The sequence below is a fragment of the Monomorium pharaonis genome, chromosome 5 (assembly GCF_013373865.1).
Source record: "Monomorium pharaonis isolate MP-MQ-018 chromosome 5, ASM1337386v2, whole genome shotgun sequence".
Classification (NCBI taxonomy): Eukaryota; Metazoa; Arthropoda; class Insecta; order Hymenoptera; family Formicidae; genus Monomorium; species Monomorium pharaonis.
This window is the reverse complement of record NC_050471.1, coordinates 2769184-2790239: the sequence shown is the minus strand read 5'-3', so window position 1 is coordinate 2790239 and position 21056 is coordinate 2769184. Positions and strand designations below refer to the sequence as shown.

Sequence of the window (21056 nt, the reverse complement as noted above, 5' to 3'; positions counted from 1 at the left end):
GGAGGATAAGCGGATAAGGAGAGTAACGCGTAAAGGTCGGGCACCTTCCGTGCAATTCGATCGCTTTATTTACACGTAGTCGGGTTTTGTGTTCAACACCCTGCACCATACCTTTGGAGCGAAGCGTCGATATCTGGTCAAAACTTGGCGATAATTTATAATACAAATGCACGCTTATATTTACTCTTATGGACGTTAAAACTAATCGGATTAATTCTAACGCATTAAGGAAGTAATTAAAATGGATGATTGAAGAGTTGCAAAACTACTGTAAATGATACACGAGTTTATCTCAATCAAAGTAGGATATTTCAGTGTCCAGTCGCGGGGCAATGAATTACTAGCAAAGATGCCACGCTGGAAAGTCTAAAGGGGCAAAAAAGGCACGCTCGAGATTAAACGATCGTACATCATTTTCGCACGTTGCATTGGCATTGGAATCGAAATGCGCCAGGAACCAGGGTCACGCAGGATTATCTCGTTAAGAACCCGTTTCTCGTAAAATGTCGGCGCTTTCACTTTCACTTTCACAGATTGCCTTATCTTTAATTGAACCCCCCTCCCCCCCTCAATTACGTCGATTATCTCAGTTTGAATAAAACGGATTTTAATCCGGTCGCACGGCGAGCGGAGCCGCGGCCGTCAGGTTAAACCGGCCCTCCGGCGTTGCGGGAGTTAATTCGATGGTACGTACCGAGGCAGGTGATCGAGTGGTCCGCGGGTGGTCGTAGAACGTTTCGCGCCCATGCCGCCCTCAAGACCTCGAGGGCGCAGGGCGGTCCGCCAACCATCAGCACACCCGGCGACACGTGGCCTTTGTACCTTAGCTGTCGGGTCGCGTCTACCAGGGCCGCGTTCCACCAGCATTTGGAATTCGCTTCCAAGAAACTCTGCAAAGACACAAGAGCAAAATAATCTCTCATTGCACTAAGAAATTAAAGAAGAAATTCAATTATTTTTACTAAATATTTCCTTTACATAGTATATTAATTAGTAAATTTAATTAGTCTGCGTCTACTTTATTTATCGGAATTTGCTTAAAGGTTACACGGCAAATAAATATTCAATTTTCGAGCATATGAATATGCAGGGGGGAAATAAGGTTTATGACAGAATGATATTACGTTTGTCTGTATAAAAACGACTATCGCCCGCACGTTCGTCGTATTTTGCGTTGCTAATAAAAAAAAAAAGCCGTTACGCGTCGCGCGATGGAAGCCGACGAGTTACACTCTGAAATATAGCTCGGTCTCTAAGTGTTTATCTCTCCGTGAGGCCGTATGGCGCTTCACCCTCGTCGTAACTCGGGGACGAAACACGATTCTACCCCTATGGACGTTTCCTGAAACCCCCCCGCGTAGTTTCGCGTCGCAGAATGAGCCGTGATAGGGTCGAGAGCCCCGGACAATGCTCATAAACGAACGGCCCCGCAGGATTTTTCCCCCCTGTCTTCTCGTCCCCCTCTTCGCCCGGCTAAACCATGAAATTAGTGCGGAGTGCTGGAATCGATCGACCCGCACTCGGGGTGATTTATAACAGTTCTCGTTCGAGCGATCGGGACGATCGGTCTCTCCGCACTTGTGAAAAGCGCACAGCTTCCTATTGTACAAGGAACAGCTATAAACACAAAAGAAGACTATGTCGTGGAAATTTATTTCGATCAACTTCGATCAAATTATTTGTGGAGTCATATTATACGTAGTAAATAAATCTCGAGCTAAATCGCATAATTTGGATTGCCGGTGTATGATAGCAGATGATCTCGCGATTAGAATTTCAGTAATGGCGTTCGATTTGAGCCACTTTGCTCGAACTCGCTCGAACGGAAAGACAGCGCCCGTCCAGTGAAACCAGCGCTCGCGAGTCCAATTTAACGTAAAGAATACAATGCGCCGTGCACACGACGATTTTGCATCTAACGGCAACGTAGGAGCGCAGGATCTCCGGACTTTCACCATCTGGAAGTTAACCCGTGTAGCGACGGTTACTCACTATACCACCGAATGACGGAACCTCCGTGTAGCCGCCGCAAATTACACATCCGTGATCGATCTGATCCGCCGCGAACGAACGACCAGCCTCGTTCTGTGTCTGTGCAACGGAGCACGGCGCAAACATCCACCCTTTGGCTTGCCGCCAACGCTGTGCCAAGGCGTATTCCCTCGCAGATGCACGAGCCCGTCGTTTATGCTCCCGCGAAACACACCCGGTCGAGACCTTCTTCGCGCAATTTTTGTTACGTGACGTGCTTTTTTTTTTTCTCAACTCGGTATTTCGTAACAGGCGCGCTCCGTGATTTTCACATTTAATCTCAAGTATAGTATTTCCGTCTCGAGGCGACACGCCTCTGAATCACCGTCGTCGCGTAATGACGTTACTTAACGTCACGAAACGAAGTGCGCTCTCGATCGCAATCAGATTCTTTTATCCCGAGGTATTATTGCAATCTCCGGGCGCGCGACAATCAACTTTCGTAATCGGGCGGCGCGCCGCTTCGATTACAACATCGGCGCGAATTTTCGAGGATGATATGAGGTCCGTTCTTTTTCGCCGCATTGCCGTACTGGTGCAGTAAGTTGGAATGAGACAAATGTGTATACACTGAGAGAAAAAAGTCAAAGTGAACCAAATATTTCTTATAACGTTTTCTTCGATATTTTTGGTTAGAAAACAAAATATATATCTCTATAAAATGCATCTCATTTTTCTTATTAATTGGTTTATTTCTTAGGAATAAAATTTTTGGAGTAAAATATACACTATTTCTCATTAGAAAATTTTAATTATTTTTCTCTAATAAATGGTTTATTTAAATAGGGCGAATTAAATGTTTTATCTCTAGCAAATAAATTATTTATTTTTACGCACGCTGGATGTTATCTCTTTAAATAAGATATATTTTACAGAAATATATTTCAGAAGTATATTTCACAGAATATTTCACCGAAATGTATTGTCGTTTTCACAAATAAATTTTCTTATAACAAATAAATATCGAAGAAAACGTCACAAGAAATATTTTGTTCTCAATACTTCGACATTTTTTTCTCAGTGTGTCTCACTTTAATTTCATTGCAGCAGCGCAGCGAAAAAGAAAAGGCCAATTGTAATGAGAGGCGCAGCGCTCCCGCGTGCATGGGGCCCGCGATTATTAAATCGCCCGCGCGAGCCGGCGGCGCAAAATTTTCAGCAGGTGAAACTTTTCGGTTACGTCAAAGCCTTGATGGGCTTCCTCACGGCAGCTCCGTGGGACGTGGGACGTGCGCTGCCTCTCTCGGTGTGTCGGATCAACCGAGCGGACACGATCGATTTCACAAAGATCGTGCCTTCCACCGATCTCTTTCTCCCGATCGACGCGGATCGGGACACCTTCTACAATCGAATTACGCTCTTAACGCTTCGTTTTTTCCGCCCGGTTGAACACGATAAACGCCGGAGAAAAGCGCCACTTTCGCAATTTTAAGGAAATTTCCGTCTCGTTTAATCCATTTCGTAATCCTAGACTTTTACGAAAACATTTTGGAACGTTTAATCACGCTCCGACTGCGCCTACGATCACAAATCCGCCCGATTTACTTCTGTTTGTGTCAAACGATGCATGGAAATTTTTATCATCGCTCATATATCGTGTATATATAAATGTAAACCTATTTTTTTATAGATTTTTATAGATATATTTATATGTTAGTTTATAGACGAATGCCGTTTTTAACGGCACAAAAGCTTGAAACACCGCGCAGGCAAAGTTGCATAGGTACGTAAAAATATCGCGTTGCATCGCGAAGTATGTTGCACTGGGCAACAGGATATGCTGATAAGGTAGACGCTCTTATTGTTCATAGGAGGATCTAACCGTGAGAGTGCGACAGTTCTGAGTTAACCATAATTAGCGCTGAACCAGCTTACCATGTCTCCTCTAACCAGCCCAGCGGCACGCCACGGGTAACTGTGCGAAAAAGCGGGCTTTGATACGGGGCTCGCTAAACGTAAATTGCCGTTACGATATCGCGAGGTAACACAATCCGCGATCCCGGGGAGAAAAATCGCTTTACGCATTCTCACTTAATCTGCGGAAAATAACGAGCGTCGTCGCAAACGAACGCCCGTTAGGTTCGGAGTTACGGTAGAAAGGCCAGAAAATATACTCCGTATTGAATGAATCGAACGCACACACCCCTCGAGGTCCCCACGATTATCTTGTATTTACTCGCGAGATCTTGTATACATTCTGCCCCCCCTAACTGCCCAAAAGATTATAAGCTGCAGATATCGAGGGGGAATAGCGAAATGTAGAACGACTACAGGGATTTCCTCGAGGGTTCGTGGCATTTGGGAAACATAGGATGACGATGGAGAAGAGATAACGTGAAATAGGAAATCGGATTGGAAATCGTGGCTTCTTCGGCCACATATTTTTTTTTTTTTTTTTACGATATTCAAGAAAGTGGAAAGGCGTTTTCTGCAGCTTTCTTTAGCCTCAATCATTTAACACTGATAACAGCGAGACTAAAATGAAATGCACATACGCGATCTGCGGGGAGAGAAATAAATCGCGTGAAAATGCGAAAGTATAAAACGAGAGCCCATTGTTATTCAGCGGCACGGTGCTCGTAACGTACGTATGCGATTTCCGTGCCGGCAATGAACTTGCGGCAGCAGTATAGGGTGTTGTACGGTCGTTGGCTGCCCGTTAATTATTATGCAATATACTCGCCGTGCACTCTCCCGCCGCGCGTATATGGTTATCCTTTTAAAGCCCTAACCTGAGAGGCCGCGCACGAACGTGAGCGGTTAACGGAGTCGAACGAAATATACCAGAAACTTATTGCCAGCGCCATTTGCACCGCGGTATTATTGCGCGCTGCATATCACTGCTTATCGATCTATCGAAACCCTACTAGTCGCGAGTATATTAATCCATTAATATTTATTCGACGATCAAAGCTGCTATGTATATATGAGCAATCTCTTATCTGTATTGTGAAGCAATTGGTGTGTGGCAGAGCGGACGATCGAGATAGGGGCAGTCCTTTTCTTAAAAAAAAAAAAAAAAAAAGACGTACCACATATTGTTGACAAGGAAAAATCATACGAGACATTTTGCTTCCGAAGGTCGTTTTACCATTGCGAAATTGATCTATTTATCAGCCATTACAGGATGACAGGCTTTAAGGCGTTCGCCCGCGCCCGTCGTCTCGAATTTTAATCAGCAACCCCTTATAGACGCGCGTGGGTACGCGGGCTGCAAGCATAAATCACGATAACATAATTTATATGCTAATATCGCGAGTGCAGCGTGCGCTCGAATAGTTGGGCGAGAGACGCGGAGATCTCCCCCCCCCTCCCTCTCTCTCTCTCTTTAACTGGGTATAGTTATATTCAGATATTGACACATAGGCGTCGCCCGTCACGTAATCTTATTTATTATGTCAAGTAGAGAATCATTAGAGATCACAGAAGAAATCGTGTGAAATGTTTCTCCTAACTGAATTAAAAGTACGTATAAGCTACGTTAAAAATTACATCGTATTATAAAACAGAAAATCTTATTAAAACGTTAGCTTGACCATTTCTTACGTCGCGACAATAAAAATTGCAATTGCATTAATTATTTTAATGTTATAATGAAATTAACTCCTTTTCATTCATACGAAAAGCTATTAGCGGCAAGATCAATACGCTTGCGACAATCCAATATGTGAATAATATCGGTGTCTACATACCGTAAGGCAGAAAATAAGCTCCGACGTTTCATGTCATCGTTAATCTAGGAATAAGAGAATCGCGAATGAGAGAAGGGCGACAAGAAGAAGGGCAGCCAGCCCCGTCGGCGCATCCCCCTCTTTGCCGTGCAATTTTTTACAATTAAATCGGCAAACAAATAGACGATCGCGCGCGCGAATTGCTCCGAGGCGAATGGGCATCCCGCGGATAAACGAGTTCTCGAGGCGCGGGAGATAAAACTCGGGCTACAGGCTCGCGATATACTGCTGCGTGGCGCTGATTTACGAAGTCGGGAACGTCGACGAGGACGACAACGGCGACCGGCCGATTCCGCTTTCGACGAGGGCAGCGGCGCGCCGGCTGGGAAAAACGTCGATGAACGGGAGAAGCCGAGAGGTGGCTGAACCCTTGGCCGAACCCCCGGATCCCCGGCACCGACTCCGAACCGCTCGAACGATACGCGCTTGACTTTATTGTTCTGTTCGTAAGTGCACTAGTTACGTTCCGAGTGCCGTTGCTTGGTTCCCCAAGTCGAGTGACTATTTCGCTTCGACGGTATTCACGATAGCTCGTTACCAAGTACGGAATCTCGTCTAGATTTTCTTTCTAAGTCTAAAGAAGAGGCGGTAATTATACGACATTTTTCAAGTATAACGCTTTCATTAAAATGAGATCCTGCGATACGTGTATATATAACTGAAAATTATACATATTTGCAAGACATATAAATTTTACATTAATACCCTTATATCCTGACGGTGATTGATGGACATTCTCGTTATCAATCTATAAATGTCGATTTACAAACGAGATGTGATGTAAACAAGCGACTGTGACAAACTGACGCGTACACAAACTGCGGTTATAGTCGAGTAGCTCAACGTAAACTGTCTTACTTTTTGTCGCCTCGGCGCGGCGACGTGCTCATGGCGGAAATCGCCACGCGGATGGAAAGTGTCCGCCGGATCGTCGGCTGCGCTCCGACCATCCCCGCGGCAATGCGCGATCGGTGTATCGTAATAACAGTGATTTAAAAACGTCACAACGACCGGCAACGGCCGGCAATGCGCTCGCGAGAGCCGTCGAGGAAGCGTAAAGTGCCTTTTCTCTCGAATGCAGACTCGCGCACCCTTCGATAAATCTTGTAAACAACTTTGCAGATCAAAAGCCGTATCGAACAATGCCCTGTTATTTAGTAACCTGAGATTACTAGTAATAGATCGGTAAATTGCCGTTCGTTCGTCATTGTCGCTTTTCTACCGTACAAAGAGAAGACAAATTAAAAATCTAATCACCGAATAAATATAATCCGATCACACAAAATTTAATTGAATATATTTTATGTATATTATATATATATTTAATTATATTAATCATACAACATTTACTTTGTTGTTATTAATATAATAATAGGTATCATTAATATTACATATCAGTTTTATACACAAATTGTTTTATTCTTTTATATCTTGTCTCGTTAAATTGTTATCATTAATATTAGCGATTTGACGGGAAGTCGCAGAATTTCATTTAACGTTCCCCTCCAGATAAAATTAATCATTGGAATACAATGTTCTGAGCAACGACTGTATCGCGATATCGATACAGCCGATCCACAGCGACAGCGAACGCATTTGACGAGCGTTCTGTTGAAAAGCGATCGTATCTTCGTCGATCGATTATTATCCGTAGACATCGATGAAACGGTTTGTATACGTAGCGCGTAAATGACGCGGAACCGCAATATCGATAGAACATACATAGAACAGTTTCTGCGGTAACGTCTAATAATTGCCTTAACAATTATAGAACGCCGATCTAATTCACTCGGCGACCTCGAGATTATATCTTCTCTCGTACGAACAACGCTCAACGCGAGATTTCCTGCCTTTATGTACGAGGTATTCCAACTTCCACGCGTTATTTCACGTTCAATTTATTCCCCACGGTAAATGTAGATTTATTCTTAAAGAAGGCCTCTTAATTTTTCTTTAATCGACTGTTAAAAACTCTTTTCATCTTTTTAAAATGTACCACGAAGAATTTTGGGGAGTTTTGGGAATAGGTCAGCCCTAAGAGTCCGAAAGAACTGTTGTTCTTGCACATTCGACGCTTCAGCACCTCTCGCTTTGTCGTCGACAATGCGCGCCGTTATCGACGTTCCTTATTATTAACTCTGGAAGCGAGAGCTTCGCTCGTTGACTTTTCCGCAAGGGTGCTTCTCTGTTGAGTACGTACTCGTTGAAAAGTGAGAGCATTTCGCTATTGTACAGTCACGTTTCGGCTTTATCTCGTCATATTCTTAATCTTGGTCTATTTTGTAATTAAGCTCAAGAACGAAAAAGATGTATCGATTTTCCGATTTTCAAGCAAATTATATATCTTTCGAATAATTTCCGTTACAATTATTATTCACTCTTATTACTTATTGCCTCAGTTTGCTTTTTACTTGATTGGCTATTCGTTAATTATTAATTTTTTCATTTTTATTTCGCACGATGGGTAATTTCACAATATCCGCTTATTACACGACGCACTTCCCTCTCGTGATTGGCCGTATCGGCACGAGCATTAATACGATTTTCCCGACCAGACAGCAGACTGCTGTTGAATATTCAGTGGTTACATGTTACGCATTGGTGGCGATAAATTCGAGACGGAGCTGCATTACGACGCGCACGGCGCCGCCGCCGGACAACGGCGGCGGCGCGTCTCTCTCGTTTCGCCGCCGTTTATTCCGTGGAAGGAATTCTGGACGTAAAACGCGAAATTTATTGTTCGAAGGGCCGGATGACGTCGGCGCAATGCCGCCGCGAGAACGAGCTTCCGCCGTTTAACCTGCCGCTCCTCGATTATGCTGACTTTTGCGAAATTGCTCGTAATTCACATTGTCTCATTGTGGTGTAACGGTGCGGGCAATCAACGTTCGCTTTACCGTAAAGGACCCGCGCGCCGCGGCTCGACGTGAAGAAGGAACAAAGCGGAGGGAACGTGAAGACTCGCCGGAGCCCCGCAACGTCGTCACCGAACAACGTTACCGCTTCCGTTGAACTTTTCCGGCGCCAGAGAACAAAAGTCGGCTGTTCGCCAACGAAAATTCGCGACGCGACGATGAAAAAAAAAAAAGACCAACGGTCGCAAACAAGAGTCGACACAGACAACAAGAAATAACGCACAAACTCACCTGAAACAGATTGTAGCCCTTGTCGTACATCCACATCTCATCGGCTGGATGTTCCTTTGGACTTTCCCGTTGACCGGCATTTGTAACGTGGGGAGGTGCACCTCGGATCAACTGAATCGCCAGGGACCTCTGCAGGAGCAAGAGGCATCGGGAAGGCCCGGGGCCACCAGGGCCCGTTCCCTCTCCTAAGAGCGAGGCCATTGCGAGGGTCCACCACTTAACGATGACAGGGCGGTGGCATCATGAAAACTGTAATAAAAGAAAAATATCTATTTAACTTGGTTTAGGATAGACCGTTGCGATATATTAAATTAACAAAATCGATCTGTGTAAATAATAAATTTACAACATATAATTGTAACTAATTTTCTGTATCAGAACGAAACTGATAAGTCATTTTTTTATTTTTTTCCATTATTCAAACATAATTAATTTTTTTTAAAGTAAGAAAAATTAATTCTTAGACTTCGAAAAAAAAAAAGCGAGAGCCGTTGACAGTTACATAAGAAGGCGTCTGGATGATTTTATACGTTACGCAACCGAAAACTGTAGACACGCTTGATAGCGGAGGACCGCGAGTGACCTGCAATTTTACGCAACGGAGACCCCCGTCTCTCATCTGCCGAGCTGTCTTAGGTACGTCCAATTATTCTTATCGTCGTACCATGGAGAGAGAGATAAAACGACGGCGAGTTCATCGCACTATTATACGAGTTCACGAAAGTTACAGACGACGACGACGACGACGACGACGTGAGAGACTCTCTGCGCGAAACCTCCTTTACACACGCGTATGTCCGTGGCGCATACAGTTGCTTTATTGAGCATGCGTTGCAGGCGAATGCCGCTCGTAGGATACACACGAAGAATCTAAGATCAGTGGTTCTCGACTCATCCGTTGATTTATGTTCGTTCAAAGTTTAGCTAAATGCGAATGTCTTGTGTCGTCAACATATTGCATTGCATGCATTACCATATTTGTTCAGCTTTGACGTTACTTTCAGGAAAAGATAATATAGATGTACTTTTTTCTTTCCTAAAAAAATTTTTACCACGCGAAAATTGAGATCCTGCGTTCTTCTTCTAAAAGCCAGAAGGCAGCGTCACGTGTTTCTATATTGTATCAACGTGCTTCCCACCTCGGACGCCTAATTGATTTAGCCCAGCCGCCCAGCCCGAAGGGTAGAACATCCCTACTCGTGAAAATCCACTCCGCCATAGCGTCGTAATTCGTGAAAGACGAAACGCCCGGGTAATAAGGAAAGGGATTGGCTCGTCATCGTCCTGCACGTTGTCGCAGTCTCTTTCTCTGGAGCCGAGCCAGAGGCGCAAGATAACTTCATCGATTCGACGGCCCGTGAATTCGATCTGACCTTAATTGCTAGACGGTCCCGAGCGGCCAAATGTATCGCAGTACATCCGGATAAGAAAGAGATTGCCGGGTTATCTCGAATGTTGAAAACAACGCCCAAATTTCTGAGATATACCAGTCTGTTAATTACTCTTTTTTTTTTTTTAAGAAAAAAAAATAAAACAATGTATATAAAATGAAATAAAATTGAAAAATTAAGTTTAATCAGATACAAAAGATGCACTAGACATCTTGAAGTTTAGTTAACAGACCGACACTGTCTTACGTCCCAATTATCCGACTTCCAATAACGATGAACGTCAAGTCGTTTTATTGGAAAGTCCCGGCGAAGAGGTAATGGTAACTAAAATTCACTTCCTGACATCGATAGATGTCTGATAACGCAGATAAGATATTTCGTGATGCGTGACGATCGTACGGGACACGCCGGTGTACCGCAACCGTCGTATTATTTTTTTTTTCTTAATCGGAAGTTAATTGGATAGTTAGTGGTAGACACACGGTCCTCTGTATGCGGGTAATGGACGACATTGAATAATTCCTCGCGAAATGGCGACCTCTCTCACGCGATCGCGACGCGCTGATGATATCCCGCGGGGATGTATATCGAGGAAAGGAAAAAAAAAAAAGATTCGCGGAGAGATAGAGAGGAGAATAAGATTTAATAGCATCTAATCTCTCTCGCGTTGTCTGCGTGTCGTGCCATCCGCTCTTCGAGCGCGCGGCTGTGTCTGGCGCACTTTTATCCCGTCCCGTATATCTCGGTGTATATCTCATTCTCACCGATACAATAGGGCAATTTTCGCAACGTACTTGGCAAATTGTTTATCCTATCTGCTTGTCTGGAGGAGGTACAGACGATCGGCCCCGATCGGCGAAAGAAATTATTCCAAAACGAAACGGAATCCGAGAGAGCGCCGGGAGACCGAGGGATGGAGGAAGAGGAGACTTCCCCTCCCGCGAGTCATCAGCATCCTCCTCCGCGGATCGAAGCTCGATTTCACCTTGTACCAGTTCGTTGGACGGAAGGTGTTCGACCGTACGGCCACGTCGCGGAAAAAGGACTTCCTGCCGCATGACTCACTCGTCGCGCGGGTCGTCGTCGGGCCTCTCATTAATGTCTCGCCAATTGTGGCGGCACCGCGACGCACCCGCGCCGCGCCGATGCACGCCGTTGCATCCCTGAACCTGAAGCCCCCTCCTCTACTCCCCTCCCGCCCCGGTCGTCAATCAGATCGCGTGGGATCGGAACCGGCACCGACGACATTAATTAGCGCTCGCTCGTTTAATTTTCCCGTCCGCGCTTTTCCACCACTGGAAAGCGGAATGTCTCTCTCTATCTCTCTCTCTCTTTTTCTCTCTTTGATTCCTCATAGCGCGCGAGTCACGAGCGACCTGGATTCCCCCCCCAGATCTCGTCTATTATAATCGTAATTACAGTAATCACGGACGTCGATCGGTCCGCCGAGCGGCAAGAAACGCCGAGGCGGCGACGACGTCTCGTCGGAAATAGGAAGAATGAGATCCGCGTTAACGCGGCTATTCTCCTCGCGGTCGATTCATTGCGGCCTCCCTTCCCTTCCATCGGATCGCTAGTAGAGACAAGGTAATTTCCCGCGAGATTAACACGTTTACAGAAACATAGAAATGCGGCGAAACGACGGATACCGTATAACTTAATTACGCCGCCCCGTGGCCCCTCGCAAAGTTGCAAGTAAGGATTATACACGTTCGATTAAGCCGAACGATAATTGCGCAGAGATGTACGTTGAAATACTGAAGATAACGCATTCCGCGATCTCGGCCCATTTCATCGTTACCTTTCCCAGCCTTGGAATGCCGCGCTTCAGCCTTGCCTGAGTAGACTTTGAATTTTTTTTCAACCGCCTTTCTGCATACGCAACAATACAACGAAACGAGTTTGCTCTATTATCCCGCGCCCACCGAAATAGCCGCGTCATTAATTTTCTACTGGACGACTTGTCCGACGGTTTGTCGAAGCGCAAAATCTCGTCGATAAATCTCGTCGCGGTCTCCGTCTCTTTCTCTCTCGCCGAAATTTTTTTTACATTCCTTCCCGTTCTCTCTATACGATACCACGCCGCTTCTCGAGGAGAATACACGCTAGGCCGCAGGGGGTTGTTAAGAAAACAAACTTTCATATCCGATAAGCAAATTCATTCTTCGCGTGACACTGTATGCGCGCTCGTTCTGCGATTCTTTGATGTATCGTCGACCTTCTCGGCGGCGGCGGCGGCGGCGACGACGGTGAAGACCAGCCGCCGGACCCAGGCCCCCGGACTCGTCGAGTGTCTAGAAAGTACTTCTCGACGCGGACCATTCTCGTAAAACGTGTAACGGGAACGATCAAACAACGTCTCGGCCTAATGGAAGTCCAAATAAAGACAAATCTACGTCCACGCCGCCGTTGATCTCGCTGGTGACGGCCATTGAGATCTTAAACGAGAAAACGAGCGGGTTATCAATGACTACATCGACTACTCGCTGGCAGCTCCCCAAAGTATGATGAATTCTTACGTCAGTCTGTCGATGAGAACATAAATAAATAGAAAGTTCCGACCGGCCTGTCGTTATGGTAAACCATGCAGGGACCACCATTAACGTCTATAGGAGTTTCTTTTTAATTACGATAACTGAACTGAAGAGAAGGTTATCAATATTAATATTTTCCAAGTACGGGGGCAATTATTGCGAGTGAAAACGGGAGTGAATTATCTTGGAAATAACGGGAGGGAATTATCTAGCGAAAAAGTGGGAGATTCATCAAGTGCCTTTCGGTGATTCGGAGAGAAAAAAAAAGTTGCGTGACTCTCGCTTCGCGCGACCGACATAGCTCGACGTAATAGGATGTATCAAGAAACTCGAGACGCGAAATTACCACACACGCCAGGTTTCCATTTAAGAATCACATAATTGTATCCTCCGCGGACTCTCCGAGCTTAATTAGCGTTACGCAGCGCAGGGAGTTCTATCGGGAGACCTGTCGCATTAGCATTATATGCGCTGGATTATTGCATACCGAGCAGCCGTTCGGTACGCACGTTCGATCGCGTGTGTCCGTTTTGAAACTCGACTCAATAACCCGATCGCGATAGAAGGCATACGGTAAACGAAATAAATAAGAACGTTGATACACAGAAAGAATCATATTACTGCACGGAGTCTGAAAATTTAGTTAGATACAGATCAGAAAGTAATTTTACGCGCGACTCTGAAGCATGGTAATATCGTTGCGAAGAGTTTTAACATACTAGCAAGTCAGTTTAAACGCTTAATACAATTTTTTGTTAATTAATTATGGTTCAATATATTTATTTTTAGTGCTTTCCTTGTGGCAATGATAACGACGATTTCAATGTAATATTGAAACGCCATTTCGAGTGACTGTGAAAGCTATCAAATTATAAAACAAATAACATTATAAATCAACAATGAAATTACGACAATTTCAATGCAAGTATTCCAGTTGGTCAGGCGCGTACGTTGCGTTAATGTAATCTTCGCAAATGAAACCGCGGTGAAAACAGAGAGGGAAACAGACGTCTAGATTCCCCGTGGCACATATTATACGCGCGATACCTTCGCCGAGGAGGTCAAGCGTTGATAGTCTATTCCGAGAGGTACTCAGCGACGTATCCCGGAAACCCGGTTCTCACGCCTCCACCTCCGGGACGTCGTGGAAAAAGCGAGGGAATGCGCGCATCGTGAAAAATCACGGGGGATACCCAGGCGAGCGAGCGTAATTCCCGCGCCGGTCTTCGTTCTTCGCGTTTTGCGCCAGAGCGTAAACTCTCTCACGTGTGCTTCGGAGGTATCGACAAGGGGAGGGGAGGGGGAGAGGGTCATCGAGGGTATCTCTCCCGAGATGTTTCTCTCTCTCTCTGGTGATGACAAGCAACGGTAAAGCGCCGGGTACACGTGGGTGACGGTCGCGTGGACGTTGGCTTAAAGGATGTCAATTGCGAGCGGATAATGCACCGTACGTGAGCATTATTGAAATAATGCGACGACGACGACGACGACGACGACGACAGGGAGAAAGGCTGTCCGGTTCCGATTGGCATCGATATCGGCCGCCGTGCGTGATGAAGTCAAGGCTGATTCTCCACGCGACAGCACGCGGGCTACCGCGCGCGTCTCGCGAAAATCGTTCTCCCGGGGGAGGCACGCACTCCGCGGGACAAGGAGCACGTGGGAGAGCGATTTCTTGATATCCGTGTCGCCGAAATCGCCGGTTATTATCCCAGATCGCCGGCACGTGTGCGCTACTAGAAAGTTTTGAAACATTACCACGTGCTCCGACGTTACATCTTCAGGAAATACGAGGATAAACAAATTTCCACGAATAGTACGTTAATGATTTGATGTTTAATTAATAAAACTTAATTAACATATTTTTATTGCAAAGATTACTATAGTGATACGGTAAATCGAGTAATTACTAGCGCAGTTTTATCAGCTTCCGGGTTCGATTCTACGGAAGATATTGTAGCACAATTTATGGTCCTGGGAGCGAAACGCGATAGTTTTGAGACCTTCTATTTCCAGTAATGGCGATGCATTTGGCGAACTTCCAGCTCCGAGTAATAAATTATTCGCGGCATAATAAGAGCACTTCCGAGCGGCGTTGCTGGTTGATAAATAACGTTCGTTCGATCCTCGCGCGGTATCGGCTCCACCGTGCCGAGGTCCTCGCGTGCGATCCTTCACGCGGTGGCAAGTATCACCGCGGAAAATCAGGTTTCGTAACGTGCTAACGAGCAAAACGAGGAATCGTGAAACGCGAGCGAGAGGTGGCAAGGATACTGTACGGCCGCTCGAGCAAAGGATGTCAACCGCGCTCGAGTGTGACCACCGGCCCGCGACGAAGGCGGTTCAACCTGGCAGGATAAATTACACCGGACGTAAAGGACGGCCGGCTCGCGAGTCCTTGGCGGGGAGGAGGTGGCGCAATTTTCCGGCGGTTACAGAAATATCCTCCTTCGCCGGCGGAGTCGCGATAATGATCCGTTAATAGGACTCGCCGTCGATTCGTGCGAGCGCATCGCCACGGAAAATGCGCTATGAAAATAAAAGTTACCGGACTTTCGAGCCCGGCGTGCGTGATGTTCCACTTACGGAAGGTACTTGGGAGAACGCACTTTTCTCGATACCGTAACGGAGAGCGCCTTCTCCTTTCGGGTATAATTGCTTTGAAAAGCGGCCGTGCAATGTGCTGCGGTCTCCGTGGCGTTAAAGCGTTCTGTTCCTTCAAGCGCGATACAAAATATATGTGATTCACGCGCGTAACCACAAGGATTCGCGTGTTTGCACACGCAATTTTACGCGCGTGTAAGCAAGCGACGCGGCAATACGTGCGATTCGTGTCGCAGCGTAATTCGGAACAGTAGTTAACGCTCCGTTGTAATAGATAAGACAGTTTAATTCGTTAAATATACCGATACCGTAATTGCGAAACATCGATCCGCGGAGACTTTCACGCGAACGGTGGTGCCCCTAGGACGGATAACGTACACTTAACGAGTTTCGTGCTCTCCTGTCGTTCTAATACGTCCGGATCACGCACATTGTATTACATCAAGCGCGAAATTAGGCGCGTCGATGCGTTGCCGAAAAAAAAGCAGTGCACGGGCGTGCCAAACGACCCGGAGGATTTTACTTACAGATATATATGAAAGCCGATTACGGGCCTCAAAAATTAATTGCTAAACATAACAACATATTATGTTTGATAATGCCCCGATAGTTAATTTGATTCACAGCTGCGCGTATATGTACGTGTCGAAACGGGAGAGTCTGTTAATTAATTTAAACATAGGAGAAAGCGAGAGTCGGAATGAAGCCGTATATAATTTGAGGCGTAATAATTTGTCCGAAAGTATCCTGTCGCGGGAACTTTCCACGGGATCCTGCCGGGAGGAAGCGGCAGGTTACACGTACTTCCGATAGCTCGCTCGACGTCCGAAGGCGTAAAGTCACCTCGCGCGAACTACCGGAAGTCCGAGACGTGTCCGTAAGACGAACGAGCGCCAAATAGGAACGGTTAATACGCGTCAAATCGTATTCGCCGGCGAAGCGACACGCTGCGTTTAATAAGAGATATTCAGCGGCGAAGAAAGTGCGACGGTTTTTTTTTGTGAGAACGACGACTTTTATGGAGGTAAATCAATGCGGGAGATCTTTGAAAAGGAGTCGCAAAGATCGTTGGCAAGGACGCTCGGGCGCGCGTGTGTTATTAACGGCGGAGGCGCACACGTACGCGTAATTACGGCGCGTTATCGTTTCCCAGCGCTTCTCTTCCTATACTTATAAGGGAAACTAATGACGACCCGGCGGTGTCTAGTTAATTGTCGGCACGTGGATCATTATCAGCCATTCGTACGTCGCACGCACACGTATTGTCACGCGGTATATACGTGTCGTCGGAGAACTCTCGGAGTAAAAAGATATATGTATTACATTCGTTATTATATTAATTATAAATAAGCTCGATTTCGAAAGTATACGTTTAACGAAGCCGAGATTTAAATAAATAAATATTAAGCCAAAGAGATCGAAGGTGGGAGTAAGAGGAGACGAAACACAGATCTCTCGAGAGACAGTAAATCAGGTAACTCGGTTGCAGGCTCACGTTTCGTTACGAGAGGGAAGTCGATCGCTGGCCTCGCTAAGAGGAAATCCTACGTCACTGGTGCGCGCTAGTCGAGGGATCCGATAAAGATCGACGTTGTATAATAAACAGCCCCTTTTAGCGTTAACGTATGCGCGATACGGCGCTGGTATGACAATCCATACAGAAGTCACTCGTTTTCACTTTCCACCGACCTCGAGGTTGCACGAGCGTGGTGCCCACTCACGCGGGCACGCTCACCGACACGGAGAAGCGTCGCGATATCGAGGTATACGCATACACATGCGTACACGCGGCCATTATTCTCGTTATTTGCCCGTCAGGCCGATCGGGCAGCGACAGATCGAGTCTCGAAAGTTTATTTTTCCGCGGTCGCTCGAGGAGAGGAAAGTGCAGCGATCGTAGGAGGAAAACAATTTAACCACGGCCGCAAATCTCTGTATGTGTGCAGATATATTTATGTATATTAAACGTATATGCATATAGAAAATAGCGGTCATCCGGACATACCGAAAGTCCGAAAGCTAGTAAACAACTTAGCGTTTCGACGATGCGTGAAGGATAAAATTACCGATTTATCGTTTGATATTTTAAGGTTTTTATCTTACTTTCAACCTCGACGAGTTTCGTTTATCATCAGGGAGCGTTAATTTTTTCAGCGAGGCGCGCGTTTCGAGACGTAACATTCTCGGAAGAGGAGCGTCCCTGATTCTCGTCCGAAAAATCGGGATTTTGAGGACGTTTCCTCCCCGAATGGAGAACACGCGCGCGCGACGTGGTCGTTTTTGGAAAGGAAAGTCGTAAGAAGGAAATCGATCCCGTCGTTCGACGAAGGCGTGTTTGCAAAACGAGCAACGCGCGTCTTTGTTGTACGCGCCGAGCCGGCGCGCGATCATTAATATCTCTCGCCGCGCTCTCAGATACCTCGAGACACGGGCGGCGCGGGCGACTGGACCAATTACCGTTATAGCGCAAACACTGTTGCTGCCGTTAGAAAATGATTTATCGCGAATTGTTCTCCGACGCGGGATTTATCGGAGCAAGTCCGCCGTGCTTATTGAAAATGCATATACTCCCGCGGGATCGCGGGCGCCCCGAGCTCATTCGATTTCTGTTGCCGATGGAGAGGCCGTGTGTTCCCTCTCGAAAAAAAAAAAAAAGAAACGTAACGTGCCACGTACGTTCCGATTTATCAAAACGTTCATTCTCTCCGCTTGCAGATTTTCTGGAGCGGATCCGTGACGCTGTTCGACGCTGGTAACTACAGGCACCAGGTGATAACGTCGATCTCGGTGAGTCGAGCTCCTTTTTTTTTCATCTCTCTTCTCCTAGCACACATTTTCGCACTTGTCGCTCCAGTTTGATGCGAATTAAATGAAGAGACTTAATTGAGCGAGTAAATCCTCGATATCCGAGAAGGCTGGTCGGGCTTTAATCTCGAACGTATTAATCTCGGAAACGTATCCGACGCGAGGTCATTTTGTATCGCGCCAGCGCGATTTTCTTCCTTGCCCGTTTAAACGCGGGTATTTATCGTGCTGCACATTTACGGGGTTTTGTCCACCCGCGCGCGAAACCCGTTTAACCGGCGTTAATAAATTACTTTATTAGATATCGCGCGTCTAATCGGCGCGAGTATCTCTCACGAGCCGATCGGCGGACGCTCCCGGTATCAGGTTCAGGTGCACCAGATTGTAGCTTTCAATTTTATCGTAACGAACGAGTGCGCCATTCCCGACGAGGTGCAGGTACAGGCAATGCCGTCGTAAAGCCACGCGCGATATATTAATTAATTAGCGGCGCGCAATTCCGCGACGTGTAATTGTGTACGCCTGTGATTATCGTGTTTTATCGTCGGCCGCGCGGCGGAACGCGCTCGATCTTACAGGCGCGATAAGTCTCTCGCGCGCGCGCGCGCGAGGAGGGCGCGAATGCTAAATGCCCGGCGATAAATTTCGCAGCGGCGCGTACCCCCGTGTGCGGAAAATTAAGCGCTATTTGTACAATCGAGCGCCGATCGATCAACCGCGCGCGTCGCGCACGCCGTCGCCGCCGTTATACGTCGTCGCCGCGCCGCGTCCGTCGTCGTCAATCAACGATAAACGAGCGTGATTAATCGCGCGCGCACCAGCTCGCATTGTATCGCGCGGGTCACCGCGGCGAAAAACAAGAGTTCCATTCCATTAATTTCCCACGTTCCGTTAAATTCTCTTCACTCTCGAAGCGCGACGCAATCCGGCGACGTAAAATCAACGCGGAACACGCGAGTTTCTCGGTTAAAATCACTCTTCCTTTTCTCTTCTCTCCGCTTCCTGTCTTTCCCCCTCTCTCTCTTTCTTGGCCATCCAGAACCTCTCGTTTCCTCCGTGTAAGAACGTAAGAACCGTCATCGGGAGCCTCGTTTTTTAAGAGCTAATTACGGACCGCGACCGAAACGCCGATCGTAACTCGATCGTCCAACCGCGAGTCGTCCTCGCGCCATTTTTACCGTACCGCCGGCTAAATATCGTCACGATCGTGACATTGTCTCCGTGATTCGATACTCCGATCCGTTCGCGTGACGTAACGGCCAGTTACACGGCCGTTAGTCTAGCGTAACGTCATCGTGAGCACGCAGAAACGAGGCATGTTCTTACCTCGCGGAGATCGCTCATTAAATGGATTAGGAGAGCCAACGAGGGATACTTCTATATGCTTCACGAGCACGCAATTTACAAATATATCATCGCTCAAACGTTACACTGGCGAAAAAGTTCATTTCTCGTTTATCTGGGCAGGCGATACCTCTCTCTTACCATTTCTGCTCTGAATAAATGCAAAATCCGGGTCGCCCCCTCGATGTCGTCCGCTTCACGACTTTACCTATAAAGTCGCTTCGCCAACAGCCTCGGGGCCTCTATAAATCTCGCGAAGCGTCTTGTTCGGAAAGACGAGAGGGAGGAAACCCCTGGGAGAACGACGCGAAAAGAGCCAGGAGGGATGGAAAGTCTAGGGGACCCTGTCTTTAAGGGCGACTGCTCATCGCCGTGCTTATCAGGATTACCAGCGAATCCCGATGCGAATCCCACGTCGGATTTCTACGATTCGAATCAGCTAATCTGGCTCGTTACGGCTCGCAGTCGCGCAACTCGCGATGGACGAAAGTCGCCGAGCGATGGACGAGCGACGCGAAAGATCAAATAGAGTTTCGCTCGTGCATGAAAAAGAATAATCCCCTTTTCTCTCCTCGTAATCTGGATAGTCTTTTGCCGAAAGTGCTCGTCAGGATGACTTCCAACATATCTCGGCCGTGCTCATGAGAAAAGAAAAATTGTCGGATCCGGACGTGGCTCGATCCGTCATCGCATCTCGTTCGCGGTTAAAGGCGCTTCTGGAATCGCGCATTATGAATCATTAAAAGCGCGTGGCGATTTATCAAAGACGGCGATGACAGCGATTAGCTACTTTACGTGGGAAATAGTGGGAATATAATCGGCGAACGATTATTTCCCCGTAAACGACTGGGCGATTAATTTATCGGCGATAATGACGGCCTAAGCGATTCGACGGCGATAAATCGAATTGGCGCTACTTTCGAAGGATTATTTAATTTAACGTGCACTCGTAATTATTGCCTGACTAGCTATATCGTGGAAGGAAGGGACTACGCCGTCGTAAGAGACGATCGTAAATCGTGCCGCGAGGAGAACGATCGTAAAATCCACGGCAAAAGTCCGCGTCCGTGCACGCGCGCGTATAGACGATGCACTTACGGCCGGGAGGGGGGAAAAATGCAGATGTTCCCGGAAGTAGTGAGGGACCGGGAAGAGACGATGCAACCGGCTTGAGAGACGGGGGATTCCGAAGGAGGATACGCGCGCATGGATATTACACCGCTCTAGGCTTCGGGTGTGGTCGATCATAGGATAATATGTCGTGTGAGAGAGGCCTGAGTAAGACGGACTAACAGGGAAGAGACGTTTCCGTTTGACGCGCGAATCAACGAATGAAGAACGACCGTACACGCCTCGCAATCGCACGCGCATTTGTCGATGATCGCGATCGGCCGGCCGGATGCGAGCGGGCAACAATTAAGTTGTTCCCACCGGAAAAATCGTAATAATTTATATTGCTTTATATGACGG

The 21056-nt window shown here is 46.9% G+C and overlaps 2 protein-coding genes across 4 annotated transcripts in view; one reads left to right on the top strand and one right to left on the bottom strand.

Moving 5' to 3' along the window:
* Window positions 1-21056, bottom strand: part of LOC105837622 (storkhead-box protein 2) — an 82480-nt gene that overhangs the window by 30781 nt on the left and 30643 nt on the right. For all 3 annotated transcript variants that reach the window (XM_036287757.1, XM_036287756.1, XM_036287759.1), the window contains exons 2-3: window positions 8909-9157; window positions 695-890 (exon numbers count right to left, since the gene is read on the bottom strand). In XM_036287757.1, the coding sequence (XP_036143650.1) occupies window positions 695-890; window positions 8909-9109 (397 nt within the window). In that variant the 5' untranslated portion in view covers window positions 9110-9157. The remainder of the gene's footprint in view (window positions 1-694; window positions 891-8908; window positions 9158-21056) is intronic.
* Window positions 1-21056, top strand: part of LOC105830344 — an 85165-nt gene that overhangs the window by 33649 nt on the left and 30460 nt on the right. The window contains exon 6 of the mRNA XM_036287767.1: window positions 18153-18224. The gene's annotated coding sequence lies outside the window, so the exon portion shown is untranslated. The remainder of the gene's footprint in view (window positions 1-18152; window positions 18225-21056) is intronic.